Source organism: Plectropomus leopardus, chromosome 19, assembly GCF_008729295.1.
Source record: "Plectropomus leopardus isolate mb chromosome 19, YSFRI_Pleo_2.0, whole genome shotgun sequence".
NCBI classification, from domain to species: domain Eukaryota; kingdom Metazoa; phylum Chordata; class Actinopteri; order Perciformes; family Serranidae; genus Plectropomus; species Plectropomus leopardus.
Window position 1 is genome coordinate 23,930,484 of NC_056481.1, and position 20,986 is coordinate 23,951,469.

A 20,986-nucleotide genomic window follows, 5' to 3' on the forward strand; every position below is an offset into this window, starting at 1 on the left:
TGAGAGGACTGAGGTTAATAACAACTGCTGCTGTGAATATCAAAAAGCAAACTTGACACTGATATCAAGTGTTACTAACTTATCCAGGAAACTGTGTGTCTGACACACACACACACCCTAACACAAAAGCTGTGGCCATGTTTTTTTTGAGGAAGCTGGCGCTGTGCACCTGTTGTGCAGAGAGGTTAGACGACGCTCACAATGGCCAGCCAGAAGACAGACACCGTACGCTTCATTTTCCACTGGTATCAACACTGTTAGCACAGGCAGCTCTTTATCGCATGATTTAGTTCATAACATTTCTATTTGCCCCGACTCAATTTCACGCACATTCAAAGGTTTTGATGTCATAGATGGGGATGATCGTGAGGTGTCGCAGATCGCAGATGTCAGACTGGCAGAGAGGAACCGACTGCCACATGCACCTGTGACATTGCTGTCTCCCATTGCTGCCATGAACCAATCATCTCATCGCTCTCTCACTGGGAGTTCACAAGTTTACAGTGCTCATGTTAAAGAGGGATTTTACCTCACATAAAACTAGGCTGCCTGTGCTGTAGAAATACGCTTTTGACCAGAGAAAAAAGAAAAAAAGGACTGTGGTATTTACTTTTGCTCAAGCGATAGAAAACTACAACTACCAGAATGCACTGCGCCATACCAGACCAATAAGCCCTCCTGCTTGTGGGTAATGTAATGCGACCCCGTCCGTTTTACACAACGGCGTTCAGCTGGAAACAAACAATGTTTATGAATTTACAAAAACTTTGTTGTCCACAAACGTTGAAAGTTGCCTTCGGTTTCACCATAGAATACATAAAAGACACAAAATATGTAAAAGATATACTCTAAGAACATAAAAACATAAAATTTAAAAGTGACAGCAGTGCATTTCATGTAAAAAGTATAAAACAGGTGTTAGTGATACACATTCGAGCAAAGATAATTTACAAGAAATAAATATTCATGTAGAATTCTCATGTCATGCCATCTGGTATTTTGCGCATTTTAGGGATGCGCAAAATATCAGTCTTTGTTATCAGCCAGTATCGACTTTATAATGAACTTTCAGAATCTACCAACATGCTTTTTCTTATTTTGCACAATGAATTACTGTATTTGTTGAAAAGCATTGTATTTTATGTCTTTATCAGCTGGTGGGCCATCACATCACAATGTATGCAAAATATGATGTTAATTCCACTACAGAAGAGGTTTAATGATCTAAAATTAGGTGGGAAAAAAGGATAAATGGATAAGTGGATAAATGGATACTGATATCAGAATTAGTTATCGTCAAAATGAGCTGTTATATATCAACATATCAGATATAAGCAAAAAATCCAATATCGTGCTTCCCTAAAGTTTACCACAGTTCATCTACACTATACAAAGTACTTTTTTTTAAATTCAGTGCTTTGACAATCAAAGCTGTGTTCTTTCTGTGTTTTTTTTCTGCAGAGGTACATCGCCCTAGAAGACTCCCAGGAGGGCGAGAAGAAGGACCTCCAGTGTCGACTGGTGATGCTGGAGTCGCACACGCGTCAGCTAGAGCTTAAAACGAAAAACTGTGCAGATCACAGTAAGTCCACAGACACACTGCACTGTCTCAATAACACACACACACATCACACAGGCCAGTTCCCCTGTGAGCAGCATCGACAGCTTGCAGGTCTTGTGACTGTTTGTTAGCTCTGATGAGCCAGAGGGCAAATTGACTCCCATGTCCGCACAATAACGGCCATTAGTAACATACAATGAGTGTTTGCCTGCCACGTTTGCTAAATGAGCTGTAACGGAAGTGGTCGCACATATTCCAAGCCCTGAAAGGTTCACGGTGGACCTAAAGACCTACCTTCTAAGTTAGGCTTTTAATTGGACTTTGTTTATTTTTTAATATTTATTTATATATTGTAGTCTGTTTTACAGTTTCATTGTTTTCCCTATCATTTTGTTATTTTTAACATATTTATTCATTATTTTACTCTGTGCTTTTATCCTTTAATTTACCTATTATTTACAGTTTGCATATTTACTTATTTACTCATCGGTTTATTTTTTTTTTGTTACTGCTCTTATCATGTTATTTATTAATCCATTTATTTATTTACTTATTTATTTACTACTGTTTCCTCAGTTCCTGGTTTTGATGAGTCCATTTTTTTGTATTTGTTACTCACATGCTTTTGTGGGAGTGTTTTGGGAGGTGGATTTTAGCGAGTTTAGGCTCTGACCTGCTTGTAAATGTCAGTCGATTTATTTAGATTTTTTAGTAGCATTTGTGTTTCTAGATAAAAACAGTCGCTAAATACCTCGAAAATCAGAAAGAAAACTCCAAGGCACTCTTTTTTTTAAAAATGTTAAAATGCTTTTTTTTCTACGGCATGGTCATGATGGACCTTAAAAACACACTCTTACACATTCGGCATACAAGCCTTCGTCAGGGAGTCAAACAAACCAAAAAAACAATATTTCAAATCATAGCATATCCCCCCAAAGAGCACCTCGAACAGACTGACTTTTGAGTCCAGGAAGCGCTCCTTTTCTTGCATTTTTGATTACCTCCAGTATTTCTGTAAAAAGTAATGCTATATTTTTTTCTGAGGGAGGAGAGACCTTTAAATGTAAGGTACAGTGTGATTATCCTCAGAGTGGTAGTGTTTTAAGGTCATCCAAAGAAAGACCTCATGATGTGTGCATGACTGTACTGTTGTCAGAGAGTATGACAACTCCACCACCGATCGTTCCACCGCAGGGCCGTGACATACGCCTCATTCATGCTAAGGGAAAATTTGTGAGTTCTCAGCAAATGTCTTTTGTTTCTGTCAGTGTGACACTTCCCTTTTTCTGTTGGCCAGTTTCACTTGTCTGTAATTATGTTTTTAGACCAAACAGGCAGCAGGGTAAGTTAGATCACTATTCTAGGTTTTGTCCTGTCAGTGGGACACACACACACACACACACACACACACACACACACACACACACACACACACACACACACACACACACACAATCTACCTCTATAAACCCAAGGACCCTTTGATGAATGCAAACACACTGTCAGCTTCATCTCCTGTTTATTAATGTTCATATTTCATTATTGTTTTTGAATACAGTGGAAACAGTTTATATGGATCATAGATCTTTGGACAGAATCATTCCTATGCAAATGCTGTTTAAATAATGTACTATAGTAGTATCAAGTAGTCCGCTTACAGTTTTTATTTGGGGTCTTTTCATACCTCACAACATATGGAAAATACACTGTAAAACTATGGTAATTCTGTTTTTATTTCATTATAATTTCTGGTTGTCCACCCCATTCTTGTGAATGCAATATCTCAAAAACGCCTTGAGGGAATTTTCTTTTTACGTCCACTTTGACTCAAGAGCGGACTGATTAGAATTTGGTGGTCGAAGGTCAAATTTCAAGGCAACTGTGACCTCACAAAACAGGTACAAAATAAAGCTAATTGAAATCATATGTGGAAAAAGCAAGTTTTTAGTCAATGAATAAAATGTCCTCCTTGAAGCTTATAGCTACTAGTCATGGCTGTTATTGACAGAGACAGAAAATGAATGCGCACAAGAAAAGCACCTGTGTTTAAAGCTGTGCTCATCATGGGGATTGTCATCGCCTGCTCATGTAATGCCCCGGTAATTAAACAGCTTCACTGTATTTTGAAATTAAATTCAGTAAATAGTGAAGCTGTCTGTTACATCACTTTATATTAATGTAATAAATATACAAGTGTTAATTAAATGGTAATCTGCATGAGAAATAAAGAAAAAGAAAAAAAAAAGAAAATAGTTATCTGCTAACAGTGATCAATTTGACCCAAACAGATGCAATCACTTTAACAGGTTTTCACTGTAATTTATTTTTTTATGCCATTTTTGCTTTTACTGGATTTTACAAATGGATATATAATTACACAACTAAGGGTGAGGGATAGTGGTGAAAAGCAACTTAAATTTTAGACTAGAGCTGAAACTATAAGTTAATTGAATAATTATTTAGACAATTAACAAAAGAAATAAAGAAACAAAACTAAATAAATAAAAATTTTGATAATGAAATTATTATTTCAGTCATTCAAAAAGTGAAAATCGTGAAAAAATGCAACAATTTCTCAGGTTTCAGCTTTTTATATAAGAAAATTGGAGCATTTGCTGCATGTCATATATTATACTTCAGGGTTCCTGCGGACACTTAAAAAGTCTTAAAAGGCATTGCATTTATTGATCTAAAAATTAGGCCTTGATTGACATTAAAATATCTTAAATATCTTCAATAAATCTTTTATAAGTTTTAAAAGTATTTGGGACACTGGGAGGAGGATTTTATGGCAATGTTTTTTCTGACGTTGCATTGTAAAATCCTAAATTAAATGGTAACATCTATTTTTTAAAAATAATTTATAAAATGCCTAAGAGTAAAAAAAACACAAAATTGCCACGAAAACTTGCCAAAAAATGGTAATTTCCAGTTTAGTTCTCCCCTCGTCTTTTCGATGCAGAGAGGATGATGCTTTTTAAAATTTTTATGATGTTTTTTAATATTTAAGGTAGAGCATCTAACTTTTTAATTTACATTATACAATGAAGGCAAAACTGTCCCTATTCCTAAGTCATTGATGTCGGTTTTTTTTTTTTTTTTGTCTTTTACTGTACCCTAATAATTCCCTGTTTACCTTAAACAGACTATATTTAAGTATATATTTTTTTGCATTTATGAAAAGATCAGTTCTTTCTGGAGGACATATTTACTCTTTTTATGTGGGGCTTTTCTTTAGGATCACTTCCACTTACTCTGCACACCTCTGTGTCTGACCTGTGTTATTTCTGCTCCACTCTTTAACCACTAGTTCCTCTATCAGCCCTCTCATAACCACACTATCACTCTTTCCATCATTCTGCACAGCTGCTGCCTCAGCTGCTGCTCTTCACTGATCACGTAGGTGCTTTTTTGTTTCTAAATTCTGTTCTGGAGTTTTGTTTAACACCTGAGAAAAAGGTCCTGCGAATTAGCTGTATCAACTCTCAGCAGGTGCTTAGTGCATGGCACACTTTAACGGATTTACACAGGAAGTTTTAATGCTACTCCACCTTTTGCTTGGCTTTCTGAAAACACACAGAGGCTGTCGTACTGTTTTGACCACAGAGAGATGTCACCCTAGAGCCACAAACAGTGGATTACGACTGAAGCTGACGGTTGCTCTCTAGATAGGTGTGTTGTTTGTTTATAACCATTTTTTTCCTATTTGGTTAGATGGTAAACATGAAATGTGTAATTTTCTTTTACTTGTAACTTTTTCATTTCCACTTTTGAGGTAGCACACGATAAAATGAAACTTTTTAGACTGACATAATTAGAGACCAAACAAGCTGCTATTATTTTTTTTTTTTTTTTTTTTTTTTATTTCAATACAATGTATAAAAATCAGTGTTGCTCCTAACTGTTAATATATCCCAGGCTGTGATAATAAAAAAGGTCTACTTAGCATGTAGAATATTATTAATTATTTTTTGTTTTTATCTAAAAACATCGTGGCTTCCTGACAAAAAATCTGGCATTTAAAGGGTTAAGATTCTGAAAACTGATGAATATTTGATATTTATGATTAGGACTGATGTTGGTTTAAAAAAATCAATGAAACTCAATGAAAACAGAAAATGATGTGAATGAATAATATTTTTTATAGCCAGATTTTTAAAAAAGTATTTTGTGTGCAGAGCGGTATGCATATTTGACACCGCACAAAAAATAAAAATGTATAAAAATCAATGTGGCTTTGTATATCCCAGGTTGTTATAATAAAAAAAAACAAAATCTAGTAAGGATGTATTATATTGACTTTTTTTTTGTGTGTTTTTTTCCCCCCATCTAAAAACTAAAAACTAAAAACGCATCATGATAAAGACCTGGCATATGAAGGTTTAAAATTCTGAAATGAATGTATACCACATCATGAAGTCACAGAAAAAGCAGATACATGGGATTTATATCTTGTTATTTAAAGGGACAGATGAGCAGGTAGAGTATGACAGCAGTGATCACCGTGTACATGACTGTAGCTGTTACTCAAGCGTTACCATAGCAATGAGTGGAGCAGACTTGAAGCCTGTCTATCAGCGTGCTCTCTCTGGCCTCGCAGACTTTTCGTGATGACAGAACATGTCACAGAACGCATGAGTGAAGTCTGCAAGTCCGGAGGATGGACTGTTGGATTCAGCCATAGATTTAGATGCTTATAATAATTTGTTGTCAAAGCCATGTTGTCTATTGATTAATTAGTGTTTTAATGGCATATTGATTTGGGTTGAAACATGGGTGATGACTGAGTTTGATATCATAAAACGGTATCAGTGCTGCCTGCTTGGTGTTGTAGCTCAGGATGGGTTTTATTGATGCACGGTGGCCCTCTCTGGCTGTGACATGTTATTGCAACAACTACTCTAACACCACACTCAGTACCACAGAATTTAATGATGCAAAATGTGAGGCAAAAATTCTGTATTTCCCACAGGACAAGTTATTTGTTAGTGGAACAGTTTGATTGATGTTTTGTCAAAGAATTTAGGAATTTACGAATTTACATTAATTGATTCATTTAGAAAATAGCCTTTTTGAAACAAAATTGTTATGAGTAAATTCTGTTTTATCATATGTACTTTGAGTAATTGTCTCTTTTTTTTCATCCAGTTAGCAGACTGGAGGAGAGAGAAGCGGAGCTCAAGAAGGAGTATAATACCCTTCATCAGAGACACACAGAGGTAAGCCAGTCTGAGATAAAGATAGTAAAGGGTATCCTGAACGCTATTTGCCCTCGATAATATGTCTAAGTCAGAGCAACAAAGTTGAATACAGGTTTTGAAATTGATCCAGTATTGAGCGTGAGGGCTGCAGCTGGCAACTGTGAAACAGGCTGCAGTGTAACCACTCGGGACAGAAAGAAGAAGAAGACGTACTTAATTAATCCTTGAGGGTGAAATTAAATTTTCTCAGTCCGTTGTCATATAAACACAGGCCTGAGATCCAAACACAGGACCTATACACAAGCATACAAAGACATCATCAGGCATGGTATTCTTACTGTTGTTGATCTGCAAGCAGGATGAGGTCATTCATTTAAAAGTGACATATCTCTCTCTCTCTCTCTCTATATATATATATATATATATATATATATTTTTATTTATGAATAAATATTTCTAAAATGTTTTGTGTTTTAAAAAAATTAAAAAGTGAAAAAATTTAAAATATTCTTAATTCTTATCTTATTTTTTACTTCGGATTTTCCTTTAGCAGCGGCTTAAATCTCTCTGGAGGGCGCCAAATATTCTTCCATGGGGGGTGGGGATACAGAACCAAGCTAAAAGCATGGAAGTAATTACAGATGATCCTGACTCTAATTGAACAATCAGGCAAAGTCATTGGCAAAGAAAAGCCCCAAGAATCACTCTCAAAAAATCTGTGGCTACATAGGGAGATGTCGATCAGAATTTCACAAATCTGCACTACCATGCCGTTCAGCGGCCAGAGGGAAGTTGGTCCTGGAGGAACTTAACCGGGCAAAGTTTATCACGTTAACTGTAGCCGCGTAATGCCAATAAGCTTTTCAAAAGCATGTAAAGAAAGAACAATGAATGTGTGAATGACTTAATAATGATGATTATTAACAGAAAAATGAGAGCGAGGTTGAGACTCTTGTTTTGAATCCATGATAAAATGCAGTAAAGGTTGAACAACATACAATGACAGTTCAAGTGAAGTGATAGAAACCAAAATATACTACAAAGCGGAATGGAGTGGGTGAGATGAAGATGATTAAAGCATCCAAGCATGAAATATGTTTGTGCTGAGCCATTGGTCCGCCTTGGTCTGTTATAGATTATGCATCACTAGCAGATGCTCCAAAACCTCTCAGGCTTCAGCAGCCAACTGCTGATCTGAATAATGTTGAATAGAGACGATGAAAGTCTAATAAAAGCTGTCACCTACACACTGCTGCCTCATTTGCATCATTTATTGTGAGTCTGACTGCCACAGCTGTGTCTCCGCTTCATATGTGAGGGACCATAGAAATGACTGTGAAAGATTGTAGGGGTTCTTGTGACCTTTTATAATAAATTATGCTATTGTTTTGTAGCAACAAAGTCATAATCTTTTCTGAACTACTCAGTTCAAGAGTCCAGCATATAAAAGGTGTGAACACCCACAAAAAACTGTACCATCCAGATTGCAAAATGACTGTAAGTCAAGAATGTTTTTTTTAACTAATTCCATGACTCTCTGTGTTCATATTTCTTGCAGATGATCCACAGCTACATGGAGCACCTGGAGCGAACTAAACACCAGCACGCTGTCATGGCAGCAGAGCCCTCAGATGCAGGCACATCCACCAGAACACGGTAAGTATTTTTCCTTCTCCTCACTTTATACTGTGTTTTTCCCATTCTAAACTTAGTTGCTACCCCTTTGACACCCTGGGAATTTCAAGCTGTTATGCTGCCTCGCTGTTTTAGTGTAAAAGGTACAATCGTGAAAAATGGGCCAGCATCAGAGGTATAACAGCACTGAAACTGTGTTGTGTAAAAGCTATACACAGCAGGATGCGATCATGGGTAGCACAGGTGTGATGCTTTGACAATGTCTTATGTGTACGACTCACTAACTTGAAGAAGAAGAAGGAGAACAGCGGCCGAGGTCTGGAAGAACCCTAACCCTCTAAGTAGAGGGTGAGATATACCTATCCCTATGTAATATGTCACATTAGAGGCTGAAACAGTTGTGTTAAATATCACGCCCGTCACGCATCTTTTGCTTTCACGATGCCACATGCTATCTAAAATCTCACTCTGGAGTGGCACAATGCCACCATTGTTTTGTTCTTTGTAAACATGTAAAGGCGGCATGGAGAAGGCTCTATAGCGTGATCTCTGTGAAAAATGTCAGTCACCAGCCCCTTTTACACGGCCTCTTATAGGCAGAAATTTCATGCTGATACGTTGCCTCACCATTCTGTATTAAAGGTACAATCAAAAAATTGGAGAACAACTTTGTCTCACCTTTAAGCTTGCATACGAGGTAGTAACCGCACTGAAATGATGTCTGTGTAGAAGGCGACACAAAGCATCATGGGTGGCACGGGTCTGAAGTTGTAAGGACATGTTATGTGTACAATCTATTGCAGGAGATTTAAAAAGAAGCTGATAGCAGATAGCAATTAACTCAAGAAGAACAACGTCCGAAAATGTCCGCAAACTGGGAAAATAATGTGTTCCAGGATCTCCTTACCCTCCAAACAGAGTATGAGATCAGCTGCTATATAACAGTAACGCTAAATGATGTGATGTGAAATGATGTTATTGACATGTTAGGCCATTGTTATTATTTAAAAAGTGCTGCTGACATATGTAAAACTAGAAGCAGATGCTGTTGTGTTAAATGTCATGCCTGACACACCCCTTTTGATTCTGGGATGCCGGCATGCTGTCTATAATCAAATATGGTTTAGGAATTTTCTTGATTTTAAGTTAGCATTATATTGTGCTATCAGATGTTGACACTAACCGCAGGTAAACTTCATGTAAAAATGCAACACTGATTTCACATGCAAATTTCTGTCCATTGTTACACTCGCCCTGGTATTAGTAGATTTATAGCTCAGTAGAAGTTGGATTTCAGGACTTGACAACGTGTGTTATTATGGATTTGTCTGCTGTATGTGAGTGATTCTCCAAGTCCTCAAACCTGTATCGGAGCAGAGTGAACCACTCGACTCCCACACACACACGTATATCTTCCCTGCAGGCAAGAGGCAGAAGTGGGTCAGGGAACGTGTCTCAGCAGAGAGGCAAAGCCTGAATGCAGTGAATGAAGCCACTGTGAAACGGAGGTAGACGTTGGGTGTTTGTAGGTAAAGATTAGTGTTATGAGATGGATTTGGACATGAAATGCAAAGACAAAGTATGGAAAGGAAAACGTTATTATAAACTGCATGAAGGAATTCAGCTAAAATTCAGGGCAGAGAGAGGAAATTGTGGATGTGTAAATCAGAGCTGTAGGTTGGATGTTGTCAGATTAATCGCCTTCGATGGGATGATGAGCTTCGTGGTTGATTGCGTTTTTGCAGAGCAGATTAGGCCTACCGCACAAGGTCAGCAGACCTCCACAGTTTATATAAACATTTCAGATGTCAGTGCATTCAAATTATTTGTTAAGTTCAGCCCTGTCGGTCAGCAAGTACCAGTATTTACTCCTTTGTATTGATTTTCCCCTCTAATTTTTTTTCATTATTTTGGTGAATCAATGTAACTGTCTACCTTCACAAGCCTTCCAGTGCTGCAGTGAGCCAGTCAATCACATGATCAGACCCTCACTATGCTTCCTTGTTAGCAAAGTTTTGTTCTGCTAAGATGCAGTGTTTGGTTTTAAAATGAAGCATTCAGTGGCCTCACCAGACCATAATACATTCTTTTCTTGGTCTCAAGTACAGCTGGGAATCAGTACTTGATACCTTTAAGGTTTTGAATGTATAACTCAGTTCCAAGTAGTACTATAACTTCTCCAGTCAAATGATATTGTATTACATATAGTTTGCGGACTTGTTTGTATATATTTATTGTAATATGTAATATATAATATAATATATAATATTTATATATATAATATTTTAAGAAGAGCTATTTGTGTAAAGCCAATGGTGGTGTGTGGATATTGGTTAAATATTGGTTGGTAGAAAAAAAGGTATTGAAGTGCTGTACTGGTATGAATATCACTTCAAGGGTACTAGTATTGTCTTTTTTTTAAATGATGCTCAGCCCTAGTTTCAAGTCTTTCATTTAACTTTTGGTAATCATTAGTCCCGATGTTGTATGTTTTTATTTATCTGTGGTTTTTCTTTGCCACTCTAAACACACTGGGCCAACAGTTATTACATGCACAGGGTGAGAAAGGCGAGCACTCGGCAGATTTACTGCTATGTCATATTTTTTGTGAGGAGTTTTCATTATTGTGGTTATTTTATTGTTTCCTCCTCTGATTTCTGCTTTTCAGCAGTATATATTTTTTAAAAAATATTTGTCCACCTTTCATTACTACTTCATTACTTATATTCAGGTAATTTTCTCGTTAATTTTTACTAATTTCTAGCTCATTTTTAGGCAATGTTTTATTGAGTTCCACATTGCCTTCTACCCAGAAATCAATTTGCTCAGGTTTCAAAGTGTTAACGTGTAAAAACTTGGTCACTGCGCTATTTGTGTCTGTAAATAATAACTGCATTCATTGTGATTTACTTTTGTAAAACAGTAAACCATGAAACAGTCAGATGTGCAAACAGAAGTAAAGAGAATGGCACCTGATTGTGTGTTTTATTGTACCATGGACTGTATCTGTGCATTCAGGCAGCCCCCGGTATTTCCTAGCCCTTTTCTATCCCTCCAGTTAATGCAGACACACTGCCAACCTCCCTCGCACACGCATGCACACACACACACACACACACACACACACACACACACACACACACACACACACACACACACACACACACACACTTTTTGATCAGTCTCCCTGTTGTGCCGGTAAGCTGCAGCCTGAGAAGAGGCATATGAAACGAGCTGCCTCAACCCCAAAAGGGGGGAGGGGGGGGGGGGGGGGGGGGTTGCCATCAGAGTGAGAGAGAGAGCGTCAGAGTGTTCTAGACTGCACAGCGGCAGCCGCGTCGCATCTCAGCAGAGGATAGGAGGAGCAAAGGAGGGAGGAAAACTGAATCACCTGCTGGAGGAAGACGCCTGAGGAGCTGCTGCCGCCAGCCTCCGCCTGCTCTCCGTGGATCATCTGCCGCTCTCCTCTGCTGCTCGGCTTGAATCCGTCACCGCTGCTGAAGCCACCAGGATTACAGTTGTTGTGACTGCTTGCCGGCAGATTGTTCTGCCTCTGAGCTGCAGTGTAAACAGCCCTGTTGCTCAATCCCAGCTCTAAGGATACAGCATCTTTGACCTCAGCTGTAGATAAACTTACAGCGGCGGATGTCCAATCAGAGGTCTGCTGAGGTGAATTCGGTGATTCAGTGACCTCCCACCTCATCTGCCGTCATCGTCTGAGCCCTCCAACCCTCCTTGTCCCCTGTCGAGGCACTGGGCCATGATCTGGGGGGGCCATGAGCCCCGGGTGTATGCTGCTGTTTGTTTTTGGCTTTGTCGGGGGAGCGGTGGTCATCAACTCTGCTGTACTGGTCTCTCTATCAGTGCTGCTGCTGGTTCATTATTCTGTCTCTACCGGCGGCTTACCTGCCCTACCTTCCTTACCCTCCTTACCCAGAGTCAGCAGGTATATACATATATATATAAATATATGTGTGTGTGTGTGTATGTTATCTTGCTGTTATCTGTGTGTCTGTTGCCAGCTTGCAGCCATGCCGTCACAGTGTTGCTGCCATGTGGGTGTGTTACAGTTAGACAGTGTGAGACTCTAAAAGTAGGTCAAGAGAGAAATGGCAGCATCATATCAGGACGACTACACCTCAGATATTTACATTTCAGCATATCTGTTTAGCATTATTCAGTTACAATCTTTTCCGAGCAGCACTAGAGGACTAATGGGCGTGATTTGTCCTCACCCATCGGCTCAAATAACAAAAGGCAGCACTGGTCACCATCAGTGGCCCGCATGTGACCTCCTCCTCTCAATATGGTGGTGTGTCCATTGTTTTTGGGGCTGCTGCTGCTTTTCATCGCTGCATGCCGGCTGCTTTTTTCAGTGGCAGCCATTGTTCTGCTTGACTGTACAATTTTTTTATTTTTTATACCCAGCCACTGAAGTGAGAAAAGCTGCTGGTGTGTACCTGCGCTGATGAAATGGAGGGTGGAGTGTACTTATTTCCGAGGGTTGTTGTGAAATGTGAGTTTGAATATGCATGCAAGAGTGAGCTGGTCAGCGAGATTTTATTATGAGAGCTGGAGAACACATTTGTTCACGCTGATGTGTGTGTCTCAGCAGACCTTCATGGCTGGATGTGTCTCCAGTCATAGTGACAGATACAAATGGATCTGTGTTATTGCCTGAGCTAAGAGGTGGGAGGTGATGGAGTTTATGAGGCAACCAACTTTATTTCTCTTCCCACCACTCCAGTGCCAAATTGTCTCAAGGGAGTCTTTGTGACAATACCTCACAACAGACTAGGGGTGGCTCGATATTGTTTTTTGTAGGGCCGATATTTATTATTAGTAATTAATAAGACCGATAACCGATATTTAGAACCAATATGCATTTACAATAAAAATGAAAATCTTAAAAATCTTAAAGTTTCCAGCAACTTTTTTTTAATAAAGTCAAGTGAAAACTTAAATAAAAAAATGAATAAATAAAAATAGCTCCCTGAGATTTTACAAAGAAAGTCTCGCCCATGCTGACATTTTCTTTGTACTTTTTTTTAAGCAAGTATTTTTATTCGATTTTTTTGTACTGCACATATTCCTGCAGATACAAAAACAGAAAACAAGTAAGGTACAATACAGAACATTCATAGCAAGGTATCATCATAATAAAACTACTAAGACTTGTTTAAAATAATCAGGGAATTCTTTGTACTTTTAAATTAATTCATTTTATCAGTGGTCATTAAATGAAAAACACAGATACAGATAATCGCAAAATGCCAAATATGATAATCCGATCTCATCTGATAATCATCCTGGCGGAAAATCTGTTGACCCTACAACAGACTTTGTTTTAGTTTATCTAACTGATAACATTATGTCTATCAGCTTCAACTGAAAAAAAATTACAAATTAAAATGCAAAATGGAAAAAAATAAATACTTGTCATTTAATTTAGCAAAGGCAAATTAGATGTATAATAAGTCACGTAAGTGACTTCGGGCTTAGTGAAGAAAAGAAGCTGTTCCACCAAACTTTATTCATTACGTCTCACTAAAGCCTTTTCTACCACATTTCTCTGTAGCAACCTCATCACAACGTAGAGAGAGGCTCAAAACAGTCAAACTAATTATACATGTCTGTCCGCGTTTATATAACGTAAGACATAACCCATACCGTGCACTTATTGCAAAGTATAAATCACATGTTCTTGCACCATGCTGTTTTCAGGACTGCTTTCTTACGGTCTCCTTTGCCACCAAAAGAATTCTTTATGTTTTCAAACAAACGTAATAGTGCAGCTGTAGCGATGGCAGTGTTGGTCTGTTGGCCGGCTGGACAGTCCAACACTTCGATCTAAACAGAAATATCTAAAAAAAATATTGGATGGATTGCCACAGAATTCATTACAAATATCATGGTGAATCCTAATGTCTTTGTTAACCCTTTGAAACCTGAGCAAATTGGTTTGACTTCTTTCACAAACATGGAAAGAAGATAATGTGCAACTCAAGAAGAATTGACCCCAAAAGTGGCAAGAAATAAGTAAAAAGTACAAGAAAATTACCTTAAAATTAGCAACAATAAAGAGAAAAAGAAGTTAAAAAACAAACAAACAAGGAAATTGCCCAGGAGGTGCTTCTGTATGTGTAATTATAATTATTAGAAATTCTATAGATTAATTCTACGCTCCTGTTTTTTGAAGGTGTGTATGAGCCTCCACATTCAAGTTTTAAACCTAATTTCAGGAAAACTGTAATAGAATAAAGAACATCATCATCAGCAGATACTTTTTAAAAAGTTGACTTTCACTACTTAACTTTCTGCTAACTAATACAAAGTTGTAAACAATTAAAAAATCATACAGTCTTTGAGATTCGATACAGTATCATAGAACATAATAAGCAAAAACTCAAGTGTAGCTTTTTTTCTTGCACCCCTAGTTAGCATTGTGAGCATGTTAGCTGCTGACATCATGTCTGAGTACTCATCGAGCCGCTAGAATAGCTGTAGTCTAATTACGTCAGGATGACCTGACCAACAGGCCAGTCTCTCAGACACTTGTGTATTCCTTTCATTATGAACCGCTCTTTTTTCCTTTTGAGTCATCCTTCCTTCCTCTTGCCTCTGTATCCAGAAAGGAGCGTCCCATCTCCATGGGAATATTCCAGCTTCCTGGGAGTGATGGTATGACCCCTGAACTCCAGAGGGAACCTGTGGACACCCCTTCTGAGCCATGGAGATTCAACAACCTTAGCCATCCACGATCCAACACCAGCCTCAAGGTACGACACACAGTTACACACACTCAGAAATCAATCCCGCTTCGAGGTTTTGATGAATACAAAGGAAAGACGTCTTTAGTTATAAAGTGGAAAGTTACTGTCTAAAGTTGGCCTGCAGAGCTTCCCACGATTCGGAGTAGTGACATCATCCCCTGCTCACTAAAAAGCAGTTGTGGAAACAAAATGCAAACACTCAATGCCAGCAAACACCAAAGAAAGAGTACATTTCTATTCAGAGAGAGAGGATTGTGCAGTGTGTCCAGAATTTTTAGTAGCAGCTTGTGTGTGTGTGTGTGTGTGTGTGTGTGTGTGTGTGTGTGTGTGTGTGTGTGTGTGTGTGTGTAACGGGGTGGCTTGGAGCCCAGCAAGCAGAGGAAGTGGTACCATTCGGGGGCCTGCCTTTAACCTCAAGGGAGGGTGGAAAGGACAGAGTGTCTTCACATTGTTGCTGTTGGAGACCATGCTGCAAGCAAGGCCTCATCATGAATATTAATGAGCACCAAATAAGCATTCATTTGCCGTTATTACACTAGTAAAGGGTCAGATGGGAATTGTAAGACGGAGTGGAAGTGGTTTCGGTTTTGGCAACTTTTATTTTGACCCACGTGATTGGGTTGGGTTGTTTCATAACTGACAGCCAAGGTGGTTGATTATTCTTTTCAGTACATCAATCCTAGTCCTGGTGCCGTGTTCACAAAGCTTACTAGAACAAAGAGTTGCTCCTAGTGACAAAATTCTAAGAAAATTCTCAGAATGATGATGTTTTCTAAGAACTTTCCCTCAAATAAGACCATGTCCTGGTAAGGATAAAAAGTTTTCACAAAGCATCTTAGAACATAAGAGAGCTCCTAAGGTGAGAAACTGTAGGAGAAATAGTCTCCAGACACCAGGTGACAGTGAGTTAATGACATGCTACAGATTAGATACATAAATTGTATATAAAGATGACAATGGACAATCTGTCCCCACTTACCCCCACTATGCTTAAGTAAGGTGAAAACATTGTGGTTAAGGCTGTTGCAATCTTACACTTAATACACTCTGCCCAACTGCGAGCAGCCCCATTGGACTCAAGCGCATGGATTGGCTGACATAGCTAGTCAATCAAAGAAAATCAAGAATCAAGAAAATCACCTTTTTGTAGAATCAAATAACTCATTAAAACTGTACTTGTTATAAAAAACATTATTTGAACAAATATCAGGGTAATTAGAACTACCGTCTGTGACAGAAATCAGATTTATTTAGCGTTCATTCGAGTTTTTGGTCGGCCTATGTCCCATTCACTAACATGGAGGGGAAGGCTTTATGACCTATACTGCAGTCAAACATTAGGGGGCGATTGAGATTAAAAAGCTTCACTTTTGGGGAACAGTCATGTTGTTCTTCTGTATATACAGTCCATGATTAGATGGTGCAAGAAAAATGTCTGTGGTCAATCTCATTAGGAATACACGCTCACTTTTCCCACCCAACGCAATAATGATATAACGCCAGAAATAAAGTGATGATAACACTCAGATATTTGCAACTAGAAAAATCCAACAGTGCAGCAGTGTTATCACACAAAAAGCACATTCACAGCCTCATATTGTGACGTAGTTTAATTAATTTCCACTGGGTGTTCACCCCTTGCGGGCTCACAAAAAGGCGCGTCTGTGACAACCAATCACATCTGTTAAAAGAATGCATTACACCTAGCAACGGAGTCAACTACACCTCCTCACTAATGTCAAAGTTTCTGTCCCATCCTTGCTCAGAGTTGCTCTGAGAATTTTCCTAAATCACTCCTAAGCTGGGACTCCATGCTAGAGGCTTTTAGGTGAAGTTAGGAGCTCTCTGAGAGTGTCCTCAGAATGCTTGTGAATATGGCCCCTGGAGTACAATATAGGTGTCGCAGCACATCTCTCTTACTCAACTTTTTTACTCACAGTCTTACCGGGCACCAACACTGCAGATACACAGCAGTGCCTTTGTGTTTTGTCCGCTGACTTGACATTTTCCAAGGATTTACACTAATGATCCCTTCCATTCTCACTGTGTGTGTGTGTGTGTGTGTGTGTGTGTGTGTGTGTGTGTGTGTGTGTGTGCGCGTGCGTGCGTGCGTGCGTGCGTGCGTGCGCGCGCGCGTGTGAATTTTTTGAGGGTTAGGGAAGAGCCATTATCAGCAGAATAGCAGTGGAGGGAAACTTTAACCGTATTGGCTGCTCAGTGCTACTGTAGCAACAACAGTGACAGCAGCATGCAGACAAGAGATGTGAAAGGAAAAACTCCCAACAGTGTTCAGAGAGATGAAGATAAGGGAATACACATACATATAAGAAAATAAAAGAATTAATCTATAGCAGGGATACTCAACTTGTTTTGTTTGGGGCCCACTCTTGCAAAATGACAGGAGGCCAGGGGCTAGTCGCAGCAGCCCCATACAGGTTTCCAGGATTTAAGGATGTTCCTAAGATTTTTGGAAATTTCTTGGATTTTTTGACATTTCTTGGATTATGAAATTAGGGCGTTTCTAGGATTTTAGAACTTTTCCTATATTTCAGGATGTTTCTAGAGTTTTAGGATGATTTAAGGATTTTAGCAGATTTCTATGATTTTAGAACATTTCTAAAATGTCAGGACATTTCTAGCATTTTATCCGGTTAGGATTTCAGGACGTTCTTCAGATTTTAGGGCATTTCTAGTTTTTTTTTGACATTTCTCAATTTTATGATATTCTTGGATTATAGGGCATTTCTAGGATTTTAGGACATTAGGGGCTTAAGTAGGACCTCTTCGGGGGGTGCGGGGATCCTACACTGGTATTTGTTTGACAAACAAGCTCTATTTTGATTCTAGTTTATGCACTCTGGCACTTTATGTATAGTAATACTACAAGAACAATTCCCAGTGTAAATCACTTTATTTTTATCTAGAATTAGAAAATTGTTGGGGGACCATCAAGCTCTCCATGGGATGCCAGATTTGGCCTGCAGGCTGTAAGTTGAGTATCACTGCTCTGAGGTATCATTCAATGTCTGTGAAAGCTTTGAATACTCTTTATTATTGCAGAGTCTGTTTTCAAGGTGACCCCTGTAGGGATGCTTTGTTGTTGCCCTGATTGATTGGTTTCCATCAGGCACTGTGCTATTTATAGAACTGAAGCTGCTGGCATTAACAGATCAAAACAACAGCGGGGGAGAAATTCTGCATGCCGCAAAGAGCTGCTGAGAGCTGATGAGACCTTAGAGAGATGAATTGGTACTGTAAATCCAGTTCATTTTCACTCATTTATGCAGAAAGCTTTTTGACAAACAGGTCACCTTTTGTAACAGAGGGAGTCATAAATACTGCAAACTCACTACATGGTTCATTCACGGAGGTCAGGATTTCCCCACAGCTTTGTTGTACTTTCTTGGACACATACATTCTTGCAGCACCCTTATATATCTGTATATTACATATGGCTTTGGTTTTCAGGGCTGGACAATTAATCAAATTTTTTTTCAATAAGGACTTTGGGTTCTAAGGACTATAAAAACAAGATAATCGAGACAAAACGATTTTTGTGTTGAATTCAGTTTTACAATGATGTTCTCACTGTCTTGGGTTAAAAATCCACCCATTTCCTTTATAGTGGGGCGCTATTCAGAACTGCTGAGAGACTTCATTTTTAAAAAGTGACAAGCAAAAAACTAAATATATTAAGATGTTTTTGACTGTGATTTATTGATTAATTTATTTACATGCTTAATCGTCGTCCACAGCTCTTTTGCCAACAGCACAGGGCTCCTTTCTCTCTTCTTGGGCCACATTCATATTTATAGACAATATCATTTATTCAACTCTTTTTTTAAACTTGTTTTCAGTTGATATAGAAAGTTAAAAAAAAAACCCACTGCTTTAAAGAAGTTCAATAAATACACAATGTTTTTAAAAAGTCGGTGAGTAATTTTGTTAAATAGTCGTGATCTAAATATTGACCAAAATAATGGTGATTATGATTTTTGCCATAATTGAGCAGCCTTTCTTGGTTTGATGTATGTTTTGTTTAAAATGGTTTTAAGGAATGAATGCTGGGAAATATTAATCAAAAAGGTCTTTTAATATTCCTCAGTCTGAGGAACACTTTCCCCCAGTCAGAGCGGAGGGTGAAAGTTCGCAGGAGAACTTGCCCAATCAGGAGGCTGATCAGGACCAGGTAGACCTGTCTGCTGCCCTAACCACGGCATCTAGCCAATTTTAATTTAAAAGCTGACTGTGTTGCAGACTTGACTGCAGTTTGGTTAAATACAATGATGCTAACATAGTAGTAATAACACATAACTGCATGGTGCTGACCTGTTTCCTTTTTGGCTGGATCACAGCATGCGAGGCCGGCCGATAAACACTGTAGTGAGTCTGTGAGTGACTGCAAGCTAGGGAGCCAAGTCTTTGACTCAGTAGTGCTGCCACTTCCTGTTTTAAATTAAAAGCCCTCTAGTGTTTGATATACATTCCTCGTAACCTAGTCTTGTTATATGTCCGCTTGGCCTCAAAATGTGTGTTTTTAAGGCAACAGAACACATTTTTTACAGTAGACTTTTCACAGCACATTGTGGCACGTCAGTGTCCTGGTTGGTTTTTGTTTGTGTTGATTTGAGTTGCATGGCAGTGCTCACACTGACACATTTGGTGTTAACATCTCTCAATTCTGAATGGATGTAGATTTATGTACTAATGTATATTTCTGGAAAATTCTGTAAAGTTAAAAAAAAAAGAAGATAACTAGGGATGCACAGTAATATTAGCATGTCATCAGCATCGGTTGATATTGGCATTAAGACAAAATGTTGGAATCGACCAACATGTTGATTTCTGCTGATATAACTAAAAAAATACATAAATAAATAAAAAATAATAAAAGTAACTTATAATAACTTAATTAACTTTGTATTATTTTTGAAATTATTTTGGTTTTTTTTTCATTTAGTTTTTTTTTTTTTTTCAACTTGTACTTTTTTTTTTGCTCATGTACAGGTAATTTTCTTGAAACTTTTTAGGGTGCTAATTCTTGCTAATTTTCAGGCCATTTCTGGTTAAGTTGCTTGTCGCTCTCTCCCCTTATTTTTGAAAGAAATCGAGCAAATTTGTTCAGGTTCAAAGACAGGATTTTCACAATTTTAAACAAATAAATTTAGTGTTGACTTCATGAAGACCTTTGTTTTATCTTGTGTTCTCGTTATCCCCCGGCTCTCTCTCCGCCTCCTCCTCCTCCTCTATTTTAAGGATGAATTGGCAGGTTCAAACCGCGGAGGCTCAAAGTCCACGACTCCAACCACCCAGGGAAGCGTCTCCAAAAGTGGAACTCCTGTGTCTTTACAAGGTGGAGGTTCCAAATCCAACACTTCTACGTCCTCTCAGGGTGGCACCTCTAAATCAAACACCCCCACATCTACATGCAGCGCTAACTCTCAGTCCACCACACCACTGTCTCCTCATGACGGAGCGTCCACTGGATTGAGTCCTGTGTCCAGTCTGGGTGGAGCGTCTGCGTCGGCCACCCCCCTGTCTACTGCTGCTTCTGACGTTGCCATGGAGTCTGTGGACACGCCCCTGCAGGAAGTCTCAGACGGGCTCAATAAGAACCTGGACTGGAACAGCGGGAAACCAGACAGCAATAAGAACATTGCAGCAGTGCAGGGAGGACAGCAGGGAGGACAGCAGGGTCAGCTGGGACATGAGGGTCAGGTCTCTGCTCTCCTCACAGGTGATGGTTCAGCAGCACAGTTAAAACATGTTAACACAGGAGGACTAGAGGCTCTTTAACATCAACTATCAGCTGTTTG

The 20,986-nt window shown here is 38.8% G+C and overlaps 1 protein-coding gene across 2 annotated transcripts in view; it reads left to right on the top strand.

Annotated features, from left to right (window-relative positions):
* Positions 1–20,986, top strand: part of spag9b (sperm associated antigen 9b) — a 50,773-nt gene that overhangs the window by 11,106 nt on the left and 18,681 nt on the right. For both annotated transcript variants that reach the window (XM_042507569.1, XM_042507570.1), the window contains exons 2-6: positions 1,462–1,582; positions 6,710–6,780; positions 8,321–8,418; positions 15,029–15,176; positions 20,427–20,907. In XM_042507569.1, coding sequence (XP_042363503.1) covers positions 1,462–1,582; positions 6,710–6,780; positions 8,321–8,418; positions 15,029–15,176; positions 20,427–20,907 — 919 coding nt within the window. The remainder of the gene's footprint in view (positions 1–1,461; positions 1,583–6,709; positions 6,781–8,320; positions 8,419–15,028; positions 15,177–20,426; positions 20,908–20,986) is intronic.